We start from the raw sequence: 20,529 nt of genomic DNA, 5'->3' as shown, positions 1-20,529 counted from the left end.
GTTAGCCTTAGCGGTAGCCACTGGCCAGTGTTTTGGGTTTTGATCCATCAAAATGGGTACAACTGTTTTGTAGCTAAGGACATCCCAGTTTTCTATACGGATTCCATTGGTTTAAACAGGAACACATCTCGCCTGGACAATCGAGGGATGTGTAACGAACATCCACATAGTTTGTGGCATATAATTGGACAGTATACATTGATCGACTGATATAAGACCCAATCACCAGAAAGCTTTATACCAAGTGTCCATCCCAGCAGAATGCCAGGTGGCCTTGTCCGCCACTCAATCTGAATAGCCAACCGTGGCGCTTCACAGTCACCGTACCCGCCCACATATTATAATGTGTAATCCAATTGGCTCAAAAAAATATTCCGTGACTCTTCCATGGACTCTTCCCGGTTCCCACAAACATTACTGCGGTGGATGTGACAAGGTGGAAAAACAGAAACTTGTTAGCTGACAACGTTAACTTTGTCTCGGTAAGTTTAGCTTTAAATTCACATGAATAATTGACCCTCAAATATGATTGTAACATATCTCTCGTTAGGGGATGCCCAAATTGTCTGTCTTCAACAGATCCTAAGTTACTAGATGGTAAAAGTGTAGAAGTTCGCTAACGTTGTTAGCATAGCCACACTGCCCGCTAAAGTTTAGCATTAGCCTGCTGTAAAGTTGACTTGTCAGTGCAGTAGCTCCATGAGTACGACTGTGCCATTCGTGTTTTCTTTGGGTTTTGCTTGTCTTTTTAGTTTAGAGTCAGTGAATAAACAAGCCTCGAGTCGGTAAGGTAAAGTTAACAGTCCCTTCAATGTCCCAGCATAAAAACAAATAGACCCAGGGTTATCAGCCCTTTTATGTAATGTTAGTTGAAATCCTGACTCGCATCACTGTATTCACCATTGAGATACGGTATTCACACGTTGATCTAACTACAGTTTCTTAAGATTGAGCAACTGAAATTCCTCTCCTTTTTGTGTTTCTTGCAGATTTCCCTGTTGAAGATGCCCTGGCCGTAGTCTTATTGGGGCTTGCATGTACTAGCCCCTGTAAAACACATCGACAGGAATGAGTAACGACAATGCACGGATTGAAATGGACCTGGTATGTGACAACCTGTTGACATCTGGCCTGATATGTGTCTAATCAACATAATGTTGTTGCTATACATTACATTATCTACATTAGTTCAGCCCATAGTCAATTTAATGCCGAAAGAGTCAGCTTCTCACTTGCCAGATATGAAAAGTACTACCCACTGCTGGTGTGAACTGTGTTGAATGTCAGTTAACCATCATGGACAGAAGTAGTCCAATTTGTTCCTCATCCCCATTTCCGGTGGCTCCGGGACAGCGTCACATAAGGTTACCATCCCCGGTGATGTACCAAGTGGTTAAAACCGTTTCTTACCCGTTTCCGACATCCAATCGCAGATTCAAAGATATAATATTCCCCTGGAAGCCAGTAGTAGTATGTCCGGCGGTGTTAAAATGATATTCCTGCGTGAACAACCATTTAAAAGCAGTCTTTCAACAGCCTGTCCCGAATTCAGGAGAGGAGAGGCGGCCCAGTGCCGACAGGAACCTTGGGAGTTTGAGTATTCCATGACGTGTCATTTTTTCCTTCCCAGGTGCGCTGGAATTGTTCACTGCGCCACCGTATCCATCCGTGTGACTGCAAGCGGTGCACCGTGATAGTAATATCAAACACACTCTGCTGTAAATTCGGCACAGTCTGTCGAAAGACTGCTTTTAAATGGTTGTTCACGCAGGAATATCATTTTAACACCGCTGGACATACTACTGGCTTCCGTAAGGGGAATTATTATTCAGAATATTATATCTCTGAATCTGCAATCGGACATCAGAAATGGGTAAGAAACGGTTTTAACCACTTGGTACCTCACATCACGGAGAGTAACCTTATGTGACCCAAGTCGCAGAGCTATTCATTTGACGGTGAGACTTGGTCACAAATGGGGCTAGGACAGAACATAGACTCACATTATTTTTTTCCCCTTAATTCGTGATGTCAGTTTTCCCAGACGTATGATGATGACATGCATATGTTTTGCAGGTTTTTGGATCAGCCAAGCGCTATGGGTCCTCAAGGAGCATTGTGAGGAGAATAGGTACCAGTCTTCCTTTTAAACCCTGTCCAAGGGTCCATTTTCAGGTGAGGGAACATTTCCACTGTCATTATCCAAGTTGAAAGTGTTGAAAAGAGTGTTAATGATAACACTTGACTGACAGGCCTGACTGACTTTGAAGATGTACATGTATACAATCCGTTTTGGCATTTTGACCCTCTTATGGTTAGAGATTGCTTGAATCTGTCACATTACATTTAGGCTTTTCTCTAGTCATCTCTTCTGTCTTCTGTAACTGTCTCCTTACTCCTTACTGGTGTAACAAATCACACCCCCTGGTCTTTTAAGCTGCGTGACTTGTCTGTTTTGTTTTACGAAGCATAAACAGAGTGGATGAAGTAATCAGATTGGACATATTTGCTCATAATCAAAGCTCTGAGAATGTTCAGAAAATGTTTTATTAACACATTGACTGCCAGACGTTTTTTTTTGCTGTAGATAGCTTCTGCCAAGCCGTTTTTTGAGGATTATGGCTCATTTTATAAGAGCCGAGGATTCGTTTCAGCTTGGAGTTTGTGAACATACAATATCTCAAAAGTACTAATAGAATGTGTACTTTCTCTGTCTAAAAGAGTTAGTTTGTAGAGTTAGTAGTTATGTAAGCATTAGCAGTTGAATACAGCATGGTTTTAGCGTGAAAAAGAATATTCAGAGATAAACGGCTTTTTGTGAAATTGGATGGAACTGTCACTTTAACCATTCATTTTTGGCTCTCTCTCTCTCTCTCTCCCTCCCCCTCTCGCTCTCTCTCTCTCTCTCCCTCCCTCTCGCTCTCCCTCCCTCTCTCTCTCTCTCTCTCTCTCTCTCTCTCTCTCTCCCTCCCTCTCGAGTTGCTTCAACTCCGCCCTCCGTGGGCGGACAAGCTTGTCACCAGTCAGTGCTTTGCTGCTCTCCTGTGCCTGTCTGCACAGCCGCTGTTTGAGGAAGTCGGGATGGACTCACTCGTTTGGAGTTTTGGTTGAGAGAAGCTTTTGCGATTCTGGTCATATTTATGCTGCGTGTTTCAAAGTGTGTTCGTCCACCTGTAATCTATCACCCGATCATAGTAGATCGGCTGAATCTATTATGTAAATTTGCAATCCCGCATCGCCAGCAATCAGCGCGAAAAGGAGAATGGCTGGGCTGAGAATGGCTTGACAAGTTAAAAAAATGCTTTCCTTCCTCTAGCAAGGAGAGCACTGTTGCCACTTAGTGGGTCGGTGGAATGGGTTGTAAACGTTCGGTGGCTCCAATAATTATATAAGAGATGTAAAAGGCTTAGATGCACAACCCACCGTCAAAAAAAAAAAATCGATGCCAAAAACGTGTAAACACGTTGTTGGCAGGGAACAGCTGGATTCTGAAAACGTGTTCATACGTTGTTGGCAGTGAATGAGTTAACAGTAATATCAAATTAATGTTGTGGTATTCCACTCTTTTACGTATATTATAAAACACAATCTTTCAATTTTTCTTGTTCCTTCAATACTGTGCTTTCTCTTTTCTTCTGTTTTCTTCTGTCTCCAGCTATCCTCCCTACAGTAGCTATGAGGAATGCAGTATGTCTGCTTTAGGTCAGTTCACTCAGCGACCTACATCAAGCTTGTGCTGACTAAAGACCTGCTGAGTTATTTGTCAGAGGCTTTCATTAACAACATATAGAGCAGTGTTTCTCAACTGGTGGGTCGGGACCCAACAGTGGCATGTGAAAAAAAGTTCTACTCATTGAGGACGCTGGCATCCGCAGCTGAAACTACTGTCTTTTAGAGGCTGTAGCGGCCTCATTTTTAAAGCCAGAGTGAAGGTACTGGTACCATATGAAACTAGAAGACCCTAAGGCATCCATTGGTACCAACATGCCATGCTAGCTTGTTGCGAAGGGGTCTGAATGACGCTACAAAGTTAGGCTAAATTCAGAAAATTGGGTTGCGACTTACACAGTTGAGAACCACTGATAGAGGGCCCTTAAACTATTTTACTACCCCCCCCCCCCCCCCATCTGTCCTCATTTCCGCTTTATTCATTCCTTTTCTCTTTAAACGTAAGAAGAAGGAGCCTCTACATTTAAGCAAAGGCTCGTCTTTGTCTTTGAGATGCTGTGTTGTGCTGTGTTCCTCTCTGCTGTGTTTTGGAAAGTATTTTTTGTCTAATTGTTGGAACATGGTACAGCTTTATCCTTACAATGAGGACGCTGGTGTCCTCAATGGAGCCAGGAGGCACAACTGTCCAGTGGCCTCTCTGGCCGACGTCAGCTGGATCGACGGGGATGAGGAGGATGATGAAGACTACTTTGACAGACCCGGGTGAGATAAGGATGGGGGGACAGAACTGTTGTCTGATATGCTTTTCTCAAAGTAATAAAATCAAAGAACCACACACAACCCGCTCACTATCAAAGACTCCATAGTGATCCATTATTGATTTTGAGGAGATACAAGTTAACAAGCTGTTAACACGGGAATTCCTTTTAGCAGTTTCCACATGTGAGTGCGTTTCTGCTGTCTCTAATCATAACTGCCCTTGTTGAAACACAGGTCAGGACCACCAATGGGCCTTGTTTTCCGAGCCCAGCAGCTGCAACCTCACCGAAGACCCTTAACCCGACAGAGGTCTTTACCCAGCCTGCAACCCTTAACCCGCCAGAGGTCTTTACCCAGCCTGCACAAAGGGGATCCGGACCCCCAGGGGCCCACAGTTGCCAATGATGAAGCCTTTCAGAAGATTAGTGCGCTGGAGTCGGAGCTTGCCAAACTCAGAGCCCAGATAGCGCAGATTGTACTGGCTCAGGAAAAGAACACACAGCCAGGTATGTCAAACAGTAGGACACATTCACCGGCTTTCACTGACTTATCTTGCAGGCATGCAAACATGTCACCTTTCAGCGAAATTCACCGTTTTGAATCCTCTATGTATGCATGTACTGTATGTACGGTATATCAGATCAGATAAACTTTATTGTCCCCGAGGGGAAATTTGTCTTGGGCAACAAGTGCATTACAGCATATCCATCGGCAGTAACATATACCAACAAAAGGAAAACAACAACATGACAGCAAGACAACAGTAGCATTTGAACAAAGACATTGCACAGAACCTGGGTGGAACAGGCGGTGCCTGTTTAGGCAAGAAAAATTGCACCCGCCCATATTACACTGACCCTTATTGCACTATCATGTAAATAATAAAATAAATAAAAGCATAGAACCATAAAACCATAAAAACATAGAAGCATAAAACCATGGTGAAATAAAAGCAAAGGGAAACCACAAGAAGTATGTATGTATGTATGACTAGAAGGCACAGATAACTGCTCCCTTCTCATTTCAAAGAATTATAGATAGCTGCACTTGTTGGGCTTCTCTGCGCACGCATCCTAATTAGGGCTGGGTTAAAAAAATAGATTCTCCGATTTTTAATCGATTTTTATTTTAATCCTTTGATATCGAATATGTCCAGAGATCTTTTTTTTTTTTTTTTTTTTTTATAAATGAACAGGCTAAAATATTATGCTGTCTGTGGTAGTTGAAACATAGTTTCAAGTTGACGTTTATTTATGTTTGTAGTTGAAACAAAAACATAAATACTGTAGGCTACATGAATGGAAATGTTTGATCATTAATATCTACTTTTAGAAATTATATAGGCTGAAATCAAATCACTGCATAATTGTGAAAGTGTCTTTATTGACAGATGAAAAGGCTGTTATTTACCCTTTGTCACCACCTGGTGAGTAAATATATGTGTAACTAAAACCATTAAAATTGACAACAGGTCTGCAACTTTTTTCCCCCATGTATCTACTTGGCGCAAAAAAGGTTGGGAACCCCTGTCTTACATAACTGGACAGTCATGTAATTCAGGTTACAGCTCAAAAAACACGTTTTGGTATCACTAACCAAATCGATATTGAAATTAATCGAATCGGAATCGAATCGAATCGGGATTAATCAATTCGCAACCTTGTGAATCGGAATCAAATCGATTCTTGAAATTTGAACCAATACCCAGCTCTAATCCTAATCTTGTCACCTTTTTCACCCCTAACCAGTTTGCATGTCTTATGCTGGTGATTTGATCTCTCAATTTTTCCCCACTGACACTGTGATCTTGTGTGCCTGCCTCTAGGTGGCAGCAGAATGTCACATATTACATGGCCGTAAAATGTGTTTTTCCTCCACCTCTCTTAACCTCTGCTGCTGCCACAGGGACCCCCCCTCCTCCACCCTGCGGTGCTCCTCCTCCTCCTCCACCCCCTCCACCTCCACCTCCTCTTCCACCACCCCCCAGCCTCCAGCGGACCTTCTCAGCCATTGACTTGATAAAAGAGCGCAGAGGGAAGAAGACAGACAGCCAGACAGATGTGGAGTCAGGGCCAAAGCCAGCAGAAATCCCCAGCATGCTCGATGTGCTGAAGGACATTGGCAAAGTGAAGTTGCGTTCGGTCAAAAGGTGGGTGTCTCGTTCTGAAGTCAATGATTTCTAGACCCAATATGTTTTTACTCTCATATGTTCCCAGGAAACACTGTAAATGGGACAAAATGATTGTATTCAAGATTCAAGTTTATTGAGTGTCCCAGAAGGGCAATTTGGTTTGCAGCGAGCGTAAAAGAACACATAGACATATGCACACATGATTAAAACAAAACATAAAAGCAAACACAAAGCAGTAGATTAAAATGCACAGCAATTCAAAGTGCAAGTAAAAGTAAACTAAAACAGATACAAAGTGCAACTAAACAGGCATAAATAGTTTAAGGTGCGCATCAGTGCAAAGTGCAAGTAGATGCTACGGTGAGGCCAAGAAATTGCCCTGACAGACTCTCAGCGCAACATATTACAAGAGAGATGCTACAATGTACCATTGTATAATGAAACGCAAATAAACCCATAAAACAATAGCATGCAAATAAATCAAACTGTCACTAGCATCATGATAACCGTCCTTGTTCCTTGTTTATTGTTGCAGTCGTCCAGAAGAGGTCAATGCCAAAGCCAAGGCCAGCGGGCCTGTAGACGCCGCAGCTCTCATTGCCGAGGCCCTGAAACGCAAGTTTGCCCATCGTTATCGACACAACAGTGTCAGTGAACAGGAAGACCTGGACGATTTCAATCTCCCTGTCCCGGAGGTGAAACCTAAAACGGAGACCGCTTTGATGGTGAGAGCAGTTATACTTGGTAGTATAACAGTAGTAATACGTAAGAAGGGCTCCTTCCTCTTGCCTCCTGTCTTAAGCGTGTGTAATGTCAATGACGAAATCTTGTTCTTCTGTCTTTTCTCTATTCTAGTTTGGGCAGCACATGTTGAAAGCCACTGGAAAAAGGAAGTTCCTCTGAACGAGCGTTGGGTTCATCGATGAATGACGGTTCTGAACTAGAGGTCCAGATTGACCGCGGACACTCTGACGTGACTTATATCAACCTTTTAATACCAGCTGATTCTGTGGAGCAACAAGAGATTCTGCTGCAACCAGATGGCAGGCTGCTCCAGATACTGGTCATCTCTCTTAGTGTTGCATCTGGAAGTCATCTTGACCATCTACATAATTTTTGCACTTTGATAACTTATATTTGCTTTCTGTTTTAGATGTTTTGTTTGTTTAACCACGTCTTGTGTTTTTGTGTTCAGAAGTCTTAAGTTCCTACTCGTAAATGTGTTTTATTTTAGACTGCAGGTGTATATTTTAGGCAACACTACAGAGTCCTTATTGGTTATTACTTTTATTGTTCAATCGTTAGTTTTCTGTGTTGTTGAAACCAATGCACATATTCTGGTTAGTCATTTTTGCATTCCCCTTGAGGGGTTTGCGAAAGTGTATGGTTCATCTGTCACAGGAGAAAGGGAGCACTTTCGGAAGTTCTTGTGGAATACTGTGCTGTACTGTTCATGTATAATGCCTTGTAGTCAGCCTAACTTATGATTGGGGATCTATTTATGTCATGGTTTCAATAAATAATCTAGTTTTTAATTTAACACAGGTAATGTGTGTAGCGGCGTTATCCAGTGATCCTGTCAAAGCATGCACAGTATTTGATTTTAGCCAATTTAACTGCACCATATCCTGTAGACTTTGATGCCAGTTGTATTGTGGAAAACCCAGTGAAGTCTCAACATGAGGTCTGAAAGGACCTTGTTCTATAGCTGTTGAGGCTGTATAATGTTGTCTTGTCTCTTAACTGACAGTTTGTATGACTTGCTGGATCAAATGTGTGCATCCCAGTGTTGGTCACCATCACTATTCTCTTTACTTTGATCCTGTCTAATGGCCAAAGACATTCCAGTGGTGGTCTGTGAGGTTCTGCCTTCCATTGTCAAATGTCAACTTTGATACCCCTTTACCTCCTTAAGCCATAGCTCTGCAAAGCTCATGTTTGCTACAGATTGAGGTTTGATTTTTCTCTTTTTGGTTTTAGTCATGGGTCCTAAGGTACCTACTATTTAAATAATATCCCAAAGGATTCATGCTTTCATGCCAGCAATCTTTTTGACAGTATTGCATTTTCAAGATGTGTGGGCATCTCGTTTTGGATTTCAAACACTTTTTTGGACCATGCCGTGGCATGTACTATGTGTCAGACTCTGGGTCATGGGAGGATAACTGTTGTCAGGCAGTATTTTGTTCAAAGTGACACTAATCTGTTGGGTGACCTGAGTCCACACAATCTTCACCATTTCTGTTCACCATTTGCTGGTATGCCAGTGCACTTGGCACTCCAAGTAAACACCATTATTACCTTTTATAAGGGAAGGTGGATTAGATGTGCAGTAATTAAAGCTTTATTTAGTATTTGAGATCTGTATGGGAGTTTTCCCACAATTGCTGTTAATTGACTTGAATGATCAAATCTCCAAATAAAAGTAACCTGGAATCTCAAGTGTTTTATATTGTAGTCAGTTTTGACTTTGAACTAAGTCTGACATGGTTAGAATAACCTTATCAAAGTCACCTGCCTTCAAGTTGTGTTAGTGGCTGAGTGCAATTAATTATGATAGATAAGTTATCTACTTTCATGTTTGCATTATCGTTCCACGTGTTGAGATATCAACCTTATCAACGTTTTGAAAGTCCAAGAAGCACATTTGTCAACAAACAGGTTTTATTAATCAAATTGTAACTGCAACAGGCATGTATCAAAAAGGTCAATACAGCAAAGCCTTTACAAAATCTGGCTCGACACTGAAGTCTTCGCAAAAATGGCTGTCGCAACAAATTGTAAACGGTTTTATCAACAGTCTTACAGCACTTACAGCAAAATACAAATCAGCTAAAGTAAGAAAAGCACCGGTTATCTTTCAAAATGTTTAAACACAAACACAATTTGTGCCACTATACAGAATCAAAGTAGACAAACCAAACAAGGAAATGGAATGTTCAAAGTCACTCGAGCATTTTGTTTCCGTACAAAAAGGACAGTCGGGAGTTGTTGTTCCTCACAACAAAAAGGCAAAGGGATGGGACAGTGCATTCAAAGACAAGCACACCATGCACTTGATGGGAATACGAGTTGGTTTGGTCACTTAGCATAGTTTGTGCATAGTTATAAGGCATCGATCAAGCAGTCCTTTAGGTTGCATGTGGCAAACGTGAGGCATTCTGTGGAGAGAGTCTCCCGTCAGTAGACTCCCTCTTGATAGGAGATTGGCAAAACCCTGAGCGAGGTGAGATGCATGGAGTTCCGGTGAGATGTTGGAGTAACTGTTCCCCAGTGTGGGAGGCATCAACGCCCCCGAGTTCAACCAGCACAGAAAATTACAATCCCTTCACAGAGCGTCTTGAAGATCTCGTGGAGAAGAAGCTGCACGTCCAACACGGTCGTTATTTTGGAGTGTGAGGAGTCGAATGCATTGTTGCACAGGTTATGGCATCTGGTGTGGTTGGATAAGGTTCTGCTCATGGCTTCAACAGTGGGATGACAGGTCAAACGAGTGGTTCTTTACATCTGTGCTTTAGAAGGCAAACCGCAGAGCCAACGGGATTCAGTTCAGTTCAAGGGAAAGGAACAACAAACAAACAAACGAGGAGTAAACAGTCTTCGTAGAGGCAGCAAAAGGACTGGGCTTGTCACATTTTCGTTTGTACATGAGGAAGAATCTTCATTACGAATGCGACACACAGCATTTTACTCTCAAGTCTTAGGAGAGTCTCATGTCTGAATACTCAAGTTGTCGCAGTCAAATCAGTTCAAATCATTCTTCAAATCTTTGTTTTCAAATGGCACTTCAAAATACCAGAAAAAAATGTTTTCTTCAGTTTCTATACTGTTTGTCCCTTAAGATTCGCCAACAAAAATAGTGGTGTCTTCAGATCAGTAATGCCAAAACGACAGTGGACAAATAAATAAAACAAAGCAAATAAATGAAAATACAGCAGTAGCCAAATGAGGTATCTATGTATTGCTCTATGCAAAAACAAAAAGAGGATTTTTAAAATTAAATAAATTAAATAAAATCAGTGGTTTGTCAAGGTGGGAGGCAAAAGCAACAAAATATAAACAAGGTCTTAGGATAAGGTGGGGCAGCGGCAGGGGTGCGGGCCACGCTCCATCCCGGGACGCCCCACCCGGACCCCAGTGTGTGGTGAGAGCCCGAGGCCGGGGTCAGGGGGCTGGGGTAAAAGGGGCCAACATGGAGTGTCAGGATTCTCTGCTTCCCTGAGGTATTTCTTTGGAGCTGCTTCCTCGTCTTGTGGCTGTAGCTGTGCCGCCGTCTGCTTCGGCCTCGGCGGCGGCTCCTGCTCCTGTGCTGGGTCCCTCCTCCTCGGAGACGGAGGTTTGTTCCTGCTGCAGGCTGCTCCAGCTGGCCTTGTTCAGCCTCAGGTGGCCCAGCATGGTCTGGGACAGACGCGTGTCGGAGAAACGGGCCCACTCTGCGAACAGCGGCTCCACCACATATGTCATGAAGCCTAGGGGGAGAGGAGGGGAGCTAACAGATTAGGGGCTAACAATGAGAACCAGACTGTAGCCGTTTGCTGAATACAACATTAACTTTTGTTTAGATGCAAACTCAAAAACCTACTCATTTAGCATTGCTGATTTGTAAACTGTGTATATGATGCTTTTGTTTAACTGTGTGTATGTGTTTGGGTTGTACCTGGCTTTCTGTCTTTTTATTTTGTGAAAGCACATTGAAATACTGTGTTATAAAATGGGCTTTGTAAATAAAGTTGGAGTTGAATAAAGTTACTTGCCAATTTGAATGTTACCGACTGTGTTGATCGCTCTGTCACAAAGTGGGCTGACTTCAAGTTTGTGCTTCTTCTCAATATCTCCTACAGAAACACACAAATGCAATATAATTAGTATTATATGCAGTTACACATTTTATTATTATATAATTGGGCACAATGAGAAGAAACCACATAAATAACAGAAAGAAGAAAAAGTCAGGGATTCAAAGATGGTGAGAAAGAACTGGAACAGGATCAAACAAAACATGGAATGAAAGAGTAGGACCCTTTCCGAGCAGCCAATGTGATAGAAAAGGCAGCAGAGAGAAATCCACCTTGTTGGAAGAACTCCTGCGTCACTTTCTCACTCCAGCGTTTGCTGAGCTCCCAGGGTCTGCAGGGGTTGCAGATGTCAGCACACTTCAGAGCCATCTGTGCGGGGATGGAGCCAAAACACAATGAGAAAGCCAGGCTTTGGGTAGATGCAGTCATGTGCCTTACGACAGAGGAGCTAACTGACCTGCAGGATGAAGTGGCGGTGGCTTGCGCTGCTCAAGCACAGATCCTCGTGGTCCAGGTGCTTGCGGAACTTGGACAGGTAGTCGTTCTGTCTGCTGATGTCCGTGGCCAGGATTAAGGAGCCCAGCTGCCTCTCCATGTTCAGGCTGACGAGTCAAATGCAGATTGATTAGATCAGGTTGTGGAGCAAAGACTTTAGCACCTGCTGGCATTTCCATCTTATAAAACTATAATATGAGGTCAAGAAAACCTTTGAAAGTAACATTTGTGAATGCTCAGCAGTAAGGAGCAGCTGTCATTTCAGGAATGATGCAAAACCCCAACAAGTGGCATGTAGCACGCATCTAGCAGTTTGCTTGGTGCACTTGACAATTTCAATGTCAGACTGACCTGTCCTCAGCAGGCAGGTGGGAAAACAGCCCAGTCTCTCTGAGCAGGCCCACTGCAGACCTCCAGTGGTGGTTTTCCAGAACTGAGGTATTCTGCACATTACAAGGACAAATTGTGCACAAATGCAGACGCATGATTTAATCATTTGAACAATGTGTTTCCACAGGAGTACATTCATGTCAGAGATGGCTGTGATTGGCTACAGATGGATTCCTTGACTGTGCGCCACAGTGCGTGCTCACCCTGTAGAGTGTAGCTAGGTAGTGGTCGGTCTTGATGAGGAAAGGCTGGTTGACACCAGGATGGTCCAGGTCGTGAGTGGCGGCTGCTAGCAGGCCAAGTAGGATGTCACAGGAGGTCAGAGACTTGGCGAGCTGCACAAAAAACATGATTATTCATCTTTAAAAAAATCCCTTATTAGAGTGGCTTTCAGTCCAACAGATCTTCATCAGAACATGCATGGCTTTGAGTAGGTTTACAAACTACAACATCTACAAATGATGTCACCTTAATTAAGATGTTTCCTCCCTATGGATCAAAATGCATGTCTCACCATGGGTTCCTGTAGATAGCAGTACATGGCCTGTGTGACGTCCGCAGCGTGGACAGCATTGTGGTAGGGGTTGTCACTGTGGTAGTCCTCCTGGACCATTACGAGGAACCTCCAGAGTTTCACCATGTCCAGCTGGAAGAGCTCCACCAGTCCATACTGGTTCAGCAGGTGGCAGGTCAGGGTGATCAGGCTGTTTCCTGAACATGACCCAACGAGACAACGAGGACCATCGTTCAGCTTTTGTTTAATTTACCAATTTGCTTTTCACTAGTGCTAAAGGAAAAATCCACCCTCGGGTACTCTTAAGGTCCTTACACATCAAGAGTGATGCGAATATACGGCACAAAATTGCGATGCGAGTTTTGACCCACCTGTCAATCACAGCCACAGATGTGTACACGTCGGAAGCGAATTTCTGAAAAATCGACCGTGGTTCGAAAAAATAAACACCGCAATAACGCTGGGCGAAACTTCGCCGTTGGTATGGACGGTTGCATTGACTGATATAGGTTCGGAAAATATTATTGACGTGCGAATTAATCGCACGAAAAAAACGTGCTCGGTGTGTAAGGACCTTTACAGTTACACTGTTATATGTCATCAATCTGCCATGTCATTCCATGACTTCTTTTCAGATGAAGTCTTGTCATTTACATTTACTCGATTCCTAGTCGCCCTCGCCCGCAGCTCGGCTGCTGCATGGCTTCACCCGCTCTGATGACATCACACACTGATGACATCACTGACTGATTACATCACAATGATGTCACAATGTCTATGGTCACTGATGATGTCACAATGCCTATGACATCAGCGCCTATGACATCATCAGTCATGCCATAAGATGATTTTACTCTTATGACATCATCAATGGGACAAAAATGTAAACAGAGAACAGACACAGATTGACCACTTGCCCCTTTTATATACTGTATAAGATAGACAGATGGTGTATCCAATTTCCCTTAACCTACCTTGTCTATGTCAAGTCAAGTCAACTTTATTTATATAGCACATTTACAACGACACAGGCCGATCAAAGTGCTTTACAAGTAAAAACACAGAGCATAAAGCAAGTACAAATGCACTAATCAGAGAGCAAGGTGCAGTACAAGGTGCAGTAAAACAAGTAATAAAATGGGTAGAAGTTGAAAGACAAAGTGAATAAGATAAATAAAATGAATAAAATTTGTAAAAATAATAAAATAAATGAACGAAAGGCGCAGAAAAAGCTCAACTCGAGTCGAAAGCCAGGGAGAAGAGGTATGTCTATTTCCTAGCCTGGTTAAAACCATCTGGATCGGTGAACTCACATTCTGTTTTGTTCTGCAGTTGTCTGGACTCCAAGTAGTCCACAGTCGGGTTTGAGTACTTGCATTGACAGACAACTCCTTCAGCCAATCAGCATCACCAAATCAATCTAGTCCTTCAGCCAATCAGCGTCTCATAGTCAAATCCAAATCCACTTGGAAGGACGGCGAAAACTTATTTTCCGCCGAGAAACTCTGTTGTTGCATACTCCTGTTCTTGTTTAATTGTTGTTATTGAGTCTATTTCTGCACTAACTGCACCTATGGCTGTGTAAACTCCACGAACGATGACGTTACTGCTCGAGCCACAAAGGCATGCGAGTGCCATGTCCAGCCACTATATTTACAGTCTATGGTCCAGCCATTACTACTTTGCCAGTGGCGTCCCTGATTGGCTGGTTACGATGTCAACTATGAGGCAGGTCCCTGATTGGCCCGTGCACCATGGAGTTTTCAGCTGAGGGGGGGAGAGGGGGGTGGGGCACGCAGGGCAGGACACAACTACACCACGTCACTACATCCGAAAATATTAGCTAGAGTCAGTGAATGTGCTTGAAATGCTTCATTTCACAAAAGGCGGAATATCTCAGCTTATAATTTGAAATGCCTGAAAACGCTGAAAACAACCTATCTTCTCCGGCTCATAACTAAAGAACGGAAAGTGGTATCAATAAACTTTTTTTTGCTGATGATTCAATAGAGTCTCCTTGTTCTTTTTGCGTGTTCGGTGTTTACATCGTAATATCACACAATATTCTGTGGGCCTCGAGAAATCACTGAAAACGCTCTGAAACTCTGGCACTGGGAGCGTCGTTCTCCAAAAGTGGCTGGCACTCAATGAGTTAAGAGTGAATTTTTCCAGTTCAGAGAAAGTCAGAGTTCCATCTCTTGCTCAAAACTCCCATGTCTTGTGGCTGCCAGGGGCGGACTGGGATCATAATTCAGGCCGGGCATTAGATACCAAGCAGGCCAGGCCGATACGGGCCGACGTGCGTGAAAAATTTGGGCCGTTTGAAGCTCAATTTGGGCCGTTTGAAGCCCAATTTGGGCCGTTTGAAGCCAGATTTGGGCCGTTTGAAGCCCAAATTGGGTCATTTAAAGCCAGATTTGGGCCGTTTGAAGCCAGATTTGGGCCGTTTGAAGCCCAATTTGGGCCAAGTCCAATTTTACAATGAGATGCACCCACTTTAACCCTGAATAAAGTAATAAAACCACTAGTAAACCAGTAGGCGGCGCCTGGCCTGCTGTTCAGTGAGTGGCCTGGCATGCAAAAAAAAAAAAAAAAAAAAAAAAAAAAAACAATTTGCAGGCCAGGCCACCGGGCATTTGCCCGACGTGCCCGATTATGCAGTCCACCCCTGGTGGCTGCAATGCATTCTGGTTTACTTTGGCTACTGTGGGTGGACAAACTGGTATCACTCCACCCTCTAGAATGGATTTCTCCCAGTATGCCTGTTGAATGGTGGTGCAAAATGGTCGCTCTAGAAAGAAGCCCTTGCTCTTTGACAGGGAACGCAGAACCTGATATTTACCATTGATGTTTTAGATACAAAAACTTGCCAACTCCATTGTAGATGTGCTGAATATATTAACAGCACAACAACACATCGCTTACATTTAAGCCAGTTATCCCCAGGAATAAGAAAAATGCAAAAATAGAAAAAGCTAAACAGGCACAGAAATCCAAGGTACATCACCAACAACAGCTGTTAAAAGTAGTTTTTCTTTAAGAAATGATTAAGTAGTGATTACAGCTCTTTACATATCTTACATAATTTTCTTTACATTGTACATAGCAGAATGTCAATATGAAAAATGTGGTGTGTTCCATCAACAGATGGCGCCATTGGTGATATGTGGTATCTAAGGCCAGGCTGGAAAGAAGTACGGTATGCAACATTATGCTGGATTCTCTTGTCAGCACGCATTATTATGGCCCATCTTATCATGATGACATTTGCATCAACTTTTGACCAACATTTCAGATCCTATTTTACAGCCACAGCTTACCGTTTGTCAGCCTGTCAAAGAGGAAGATGTCAAAATTCCAGCTCCCAACTTTTTCCAGCATGCACTACAAGAGAGGGGAAACAAGAGCACAGGAGTCTAGTCATGTGACAAGTCCTGTGTGAACAAAGCATGTGCGTGTTGTTATAATATGCATAAGTATATGTTTTAAATAGGTTATAATATATAATATGAGGTGTGTGTCATACCCTGGCCTGTCCAGTGTAGTCCTCATCGAGGAGGTGGAGGGGGATCTGCTGGGGGTTTCCCCGCAGCAGACGGGACGAGTGCAGGTACCTCTGGAAGCTCAGCAGCCTGTGGACCCTCGTCTCAGGGGCAGAGCTGGCTGAGATGGACCCAGAGCCCAGCCGTGCTGCGAGGGTGCACGTGTGCACACACACACACACACACACACACACACACACACAAAATTGACTAAAGGTGTCAGAGGTGAACTGAACAGCACAAATAGTTCATTGAGTCTTTGTTTCACAGGCTTGTCAGGGTCGGCAAATCATTTGGGTCACACAAACTCAAGAGTGGATCTGACACCAACACAGTGATTTACAAACACACTCACTGCTGACACTGCCACCCACTCTTAAGCCTCTCGTCTGGGAACACACACCAGTCATGCTTTGTCAGTGGACATACACGCACATGCATGCATGCACGCACACACACGCACACACACACACACACGCACACACACACACACACACACACACACACACACACACACACACACACACACACAAAAGCACTGTCTGTCTTTACAAACTATGGCTGCAATGCGGAAACACGTCAGCATGAGGTAGGATTACATGTGGGTCAGAATGTCAACACGCACACACTACACTAATTCTATATAGTTGTTTGACGTTTTCTGAAAGGAATCAGTGTGTATGAAAGTAGTTTGCCTATCACCAGTGGTACAAAACCATGAACACAGCTTTGATAAAAATCTTTGCACAAGGTTTACGCTAAGACACACCTTGGTCCTTATCAGCGTGTGAAATAGCCAAGCTGTGCACAAACATCTGTCAATCTGGCTGGAAGAGCGGGAATGTCTGCAGGGCTACAATGTAATGGCACCATCTCTTGTGATCAGAGGGTGGCAAGTCGAGGCTGTGATTCATACTCACTGTGAAGAGTTCGGAAGTCGATGCACAGGTATGGGTGAGAGCTTCTTCGTTCCGGTTCAAACCCAACCTGACTTCTCACTCTCACATCTCCTAGAAGAAATCAGCACAAACTTCCTCAAAAGTCATGCTGCTTGGAGAGAGACATTTCTGAATGTGCGGGGCTAGCATTTACAATTTTTCAATACTATATTTTCTCCTGGTTAGGTGTCACATGGTTGGGCTTTGCCACAGGACAATATTATGCAATGAACAAAATGAACACAGATTATTTACACAATTACAGATGATCTATAACTGAAATAACTAAAATAATTCACTTACTGAGCCTCCTCTCAAACTGTTTGAGCCCCCCTGGGGAGGCCCACCTCCCACTTTGGATTCTGAACTGGGGAGTTATAGTGTTCAGGCTAAAATCAGACTAGAGTAGGGGCAGACTAGGCTGTAGATTAGCTAGATTCCTCGTGTTCTAGTTAGTTCCGGCTAATGGCTAGAGTAGTCAGATTGTCTGAACTGCTGCTCATTTGGCCTGGCCCCTCTGCTGCTGGTTCCGGTGTGCCGCTGTTACCTGGGGCTGGGCGATAAATGTTAATTCATTTCTTGCTTATTGGCTCTTTTCGCCTGATAAGTAAAAATACATAACCTGATTGCTAGATTTTACTGTCCCCTGTGACTATTCATGACCATATCGCCCAGCCACAGTATATTCTATCAGTTCTGCTCTCCTCTTCCCCCCTTCCCTCCCCACCTCCTCCCTTTCCCTGCTCTCTCCTCTCCCACATTCCCTGCTCCCCACCTCCTCCACATTCCCCTGTTCTCTCCCGACCTCCTCCTGTTCCCTGTTCTCTCCTCCCCCACATTCCATCCCCCTTTCGCCCTTTCTCTCTCTATCACATGATTGTTCAATCATGTTGTTATTATTACTACTACTGTAATTGTTACTGTTGTGTCAGCTAGATTTAGCTAGACATATTCTCTGTGAAGTCCTCTGAGACATGCTTGTGAATTAGGCCTATACAAATAAACGTGACTTGACTTAACACAAAAGATTGATTTGCAAATACAATTTGACCCAGATCTGGTGTGTACAGCCCATGTGCGTGCATAGTCAGTCACACACACACACACACACACACACACACACACACACACACACCCACCCTAAGAGAAAATTCAATGCACAGACAAGTCAATCGAACAGCGGAGCATGCAATGCCATGTTAGGATAGTCAGCTCTACCATTAGGATCCAGAGCTACTGAGAGTGATCTATTGTTTATCAGCCCTGTCAGTAGGCAGACAGAGGAGCAGGAGCAGGTCTGTCAGTAGGTAGACAGAGGAGCAGGACTGTCAGTAGGCAGACAGAGGAACAGGAGCAGGCCTGTCAGTAGGCAGACAGACAGAGGAACAGGAGCAGGTCTGTCAGTAGGCAGACAGACAGAGGAACAGGAGCAGGCCTGGCAGTAGGCAGACAGAGGAGCAGGAGCAGGTCTGTCAGTAGGCAGACAGAGGAACAGGAGCAGGTCTGTCAGTAGGCAGACAGAGGAGCAGGAGCAGGTCTGTCAGTAGGCAGACAGAGGAGCAGGAGCAGGCCTGTCAGTAGGCAGACAGACAGAGGAGCAGGAGCAGGTCTGTCAGTAGGCAGACAGACAGAGGAGCAGGAGCAGGCCTGTCAGTAGGCAGACAGACAGAGGAGCAGGAGCAGGTCTGTCAGTAGGCAGACAGAGGAGCAGGAGCAGGCCTGTCAGTAGGCAGACAGACAGACAGAGGAGCAGGAGCAGGTCTGTCAGTAGGCAGACAGAGGAGCAGGAGCAGGCCTGTCAGTAGGCAGACAGACAGACAGAGGAGCAGGAGCAGGTCTGTCAGTAGGCAGACAGAGGAGCAGGAGCAGGCCTGTCAGTAGGCAGACAGACAGAGGAGCAGAAGCAGGTCTGTCAGTAGGCAGACAGAGGAGCAGGAGCAGGTCTGTCAGTAGGCAGACAGAGGAGCAGGAGCAGGTCTGTCAGTAGGCAGACAGAGGAGCAGGAGCAGGCCTGTCAGTAGGCAGACAGACAGAGGAGCAGGAGCAGGTCTGTCAGTAGGCAGACAGACAGAGGAGCAGGAGCAGGCCTGTCAGTAGGCAGACAGACAGAGGAGCAGGAGCAGGTCTGTCAGTAGGCAGACAGAGGAGCAGGAGCAGGCCTGTCAGTAGGCAGACAGACAGAGGAGCAGGAGCAGGTCTGTCAGTAGGCAGACAGAGGAGCAGGAGCAGGCCTGTCAGTAGGCAGACAGAGGAGCAGGAGCAGGTCTGTCAGTAGGCAGACAGAGGAGCAGGAGCAGGCCTGTCAGTAGGCAGACAGACAGAGGAGCAGGAGCAGGTCTGTCAGTAGGCAGACAGACAGAGGAGCAGGAGCAGGTCTGTCAGTAGGCAGACAGAGGAGCAGGAGCAGGTCTGTCAGTAGGCAGACAGACAGAGGAGCAGGAGCAGGCCTGTCAGTAGGCAGACAGACAGAGGAGCAGGAGCAGGTCTGTCAGTAGGCAGACAGAGGAGCAGGAGCAGGCCTGTCAGTAGGCAGACAGACAGAGGAGCAGGAGCAGGTCTGTCAGTAGGCAGACAGACAGAGGAGCAGGAGCAGGTCTGTCAGTAGGCAGACAGACAGAGGAGCAGGAGCAGGTCTGTCAGTAGGCAGACAGAGGAACAGGAGCAGGCCTGTCAGTAGGCAGACAGACAGAGGAGCAGGTCTGTCAGTAGGCAGACAGAGGAGCAGGAGCAGGTCTGTCAGTAGGCAGACAGAGGAGCAGGAGCAGGTCTGTCAGTAGGCAGACAGACAGAGGAGCAGGAGCAGGTCTGTCAGTAGGCAGACAGACAGAGGAGCAGGTCTGTCAGTAGGCAGACAGAGGAGCAGGAGCAGGTCTGTCAGTAGGCAGACAGAGGAGCAGGAGCAGGTCTGTCAGTAGGCAGACAGACAGAGGAACAGGAGCAGGTCTGTCAGTAGGCAGACAGAGGAGCAGGAGCAGGCTTGACAGCCGGCCGCCTTGTAGACTGCAGTCAGGAGCAGTGAGGGGTGACAGGATGCTGCTCTGACGCTGATGCAGAGCCATGCTAGTGTGTCGATACAGCCGTGGTGTCGATACCGATCGAGGTGCTAAGAAGCACAGTGGTTTCCATCATGGCTCCCCTCATTTCAACGTGTGAATGTGTAGTAATGTGCACTGGATCAAATGAAAGCAGACAAAATACAGGTGTGTTCGCCAAACTAGCATGTTACCGAGTTGCAAACAGATGTGTGAATACTTTACAAGCTCAACATTATTTGAAGAAGCTGTAAAGTTGTTTG

The 20,529-nt window shown here is 44.8% G+C and overlaps 2 protein-coding genes across 3 annotated transcripts in view; one reads left to right on the top strand and one right to left on the bottom strand.

The window, feature by feature from the left end:
• Positions 1–387: 387 nt before the first annotated feature.
• mtfr1 (mitochondrial fission regulator 1) lies at positions 388–8,987 on the top strand. The gene is made up of 8 exons (XM_083660312.1): positions 388–482; positions 990–1,104; positions 2,077–2,175; positions 4,298–4,431; positions 4,663–4,934; positions 6,334–6,577; positions 7,095–7,284; positions 7,415–8,987. The coding sequence occupies exons 2-8, from the start codon at positions 1,069–1,071 to the stop codon at positions 7,460–7,462; spliced, it is 1,023 nt and encodes a 340-aa protein (XP_083516438.1). The 5' UTR covers positions 388–482; positions 990–1,068; the 3' UTR covers positions 7,463–8,987.
• A 270-nt stretch (positions 8,988–9,257) lies between these two features.
• Positions 9,258–20,529, bottom strand: part of pde7a (phosphodiesterase 7A) — a 37,149-nt gene continuing 25,877 nt past the window's right edge. Inside the window, exons 3-12 of one of the 2 annotated variants that reach the window (XM_083660273.1) lie at positions 17,217–17,306; positions 16,281–16,444; positions 16,075–16,138; positions 12,755–12,951; positions 12,444–12,575; positions 12,202–12,293; positions 11,813–11,957; positions 11,628–11,724; positions 11,314–11,394; positions 9,258–11,028 (exon numbers count right to left, since the gene is read on the bottom strand). In XM_083660273.1, the coding sequence (XP_083516399.1) occupies positions 10,760–11,028; positions 11,314–11,394; positions 11,628–11,724; positions 11,813–11,957; positions 12,202–12,293; positions 12,444–12,575; positions 12,755–12,951; positions 16,075–16,138; positions 16,281–16,444; positions 17,217–17,306 (1,331 nt within the window). In that variant the 3' untranslated portion in view covers positions 9,258–10,759. The remainder of the gene's footprint in view (positions 11,029–11,313; positions 11,395–11,627; positions 11,725–11,812; positions 11,958–12,201; positions 12,294–12,443; positions 12,576–12,754; positions 12,952–16,074; positions 16,139–16,280; positions 16,445–17,216; positions 17,307–20,529) is intronic. The other variant, XM_083660274.1, reaches the window with a different exon arrangement.

The sequence above is a fragment of the Poromitra crassiceps genome, assembly GCF_964638095.1.
Source record: "Poromitra crassiceps genome assembly, chromosome: 2".
NCBI lineage: Eukaryota > Metazoa > Chordata > Actinopteri > Beryciformes > Melamphaidae > Poromitra > Poromitra crassiceps.
This window is presented reverse-complemented; position numbering and strand designations above follow the sequence as displayed.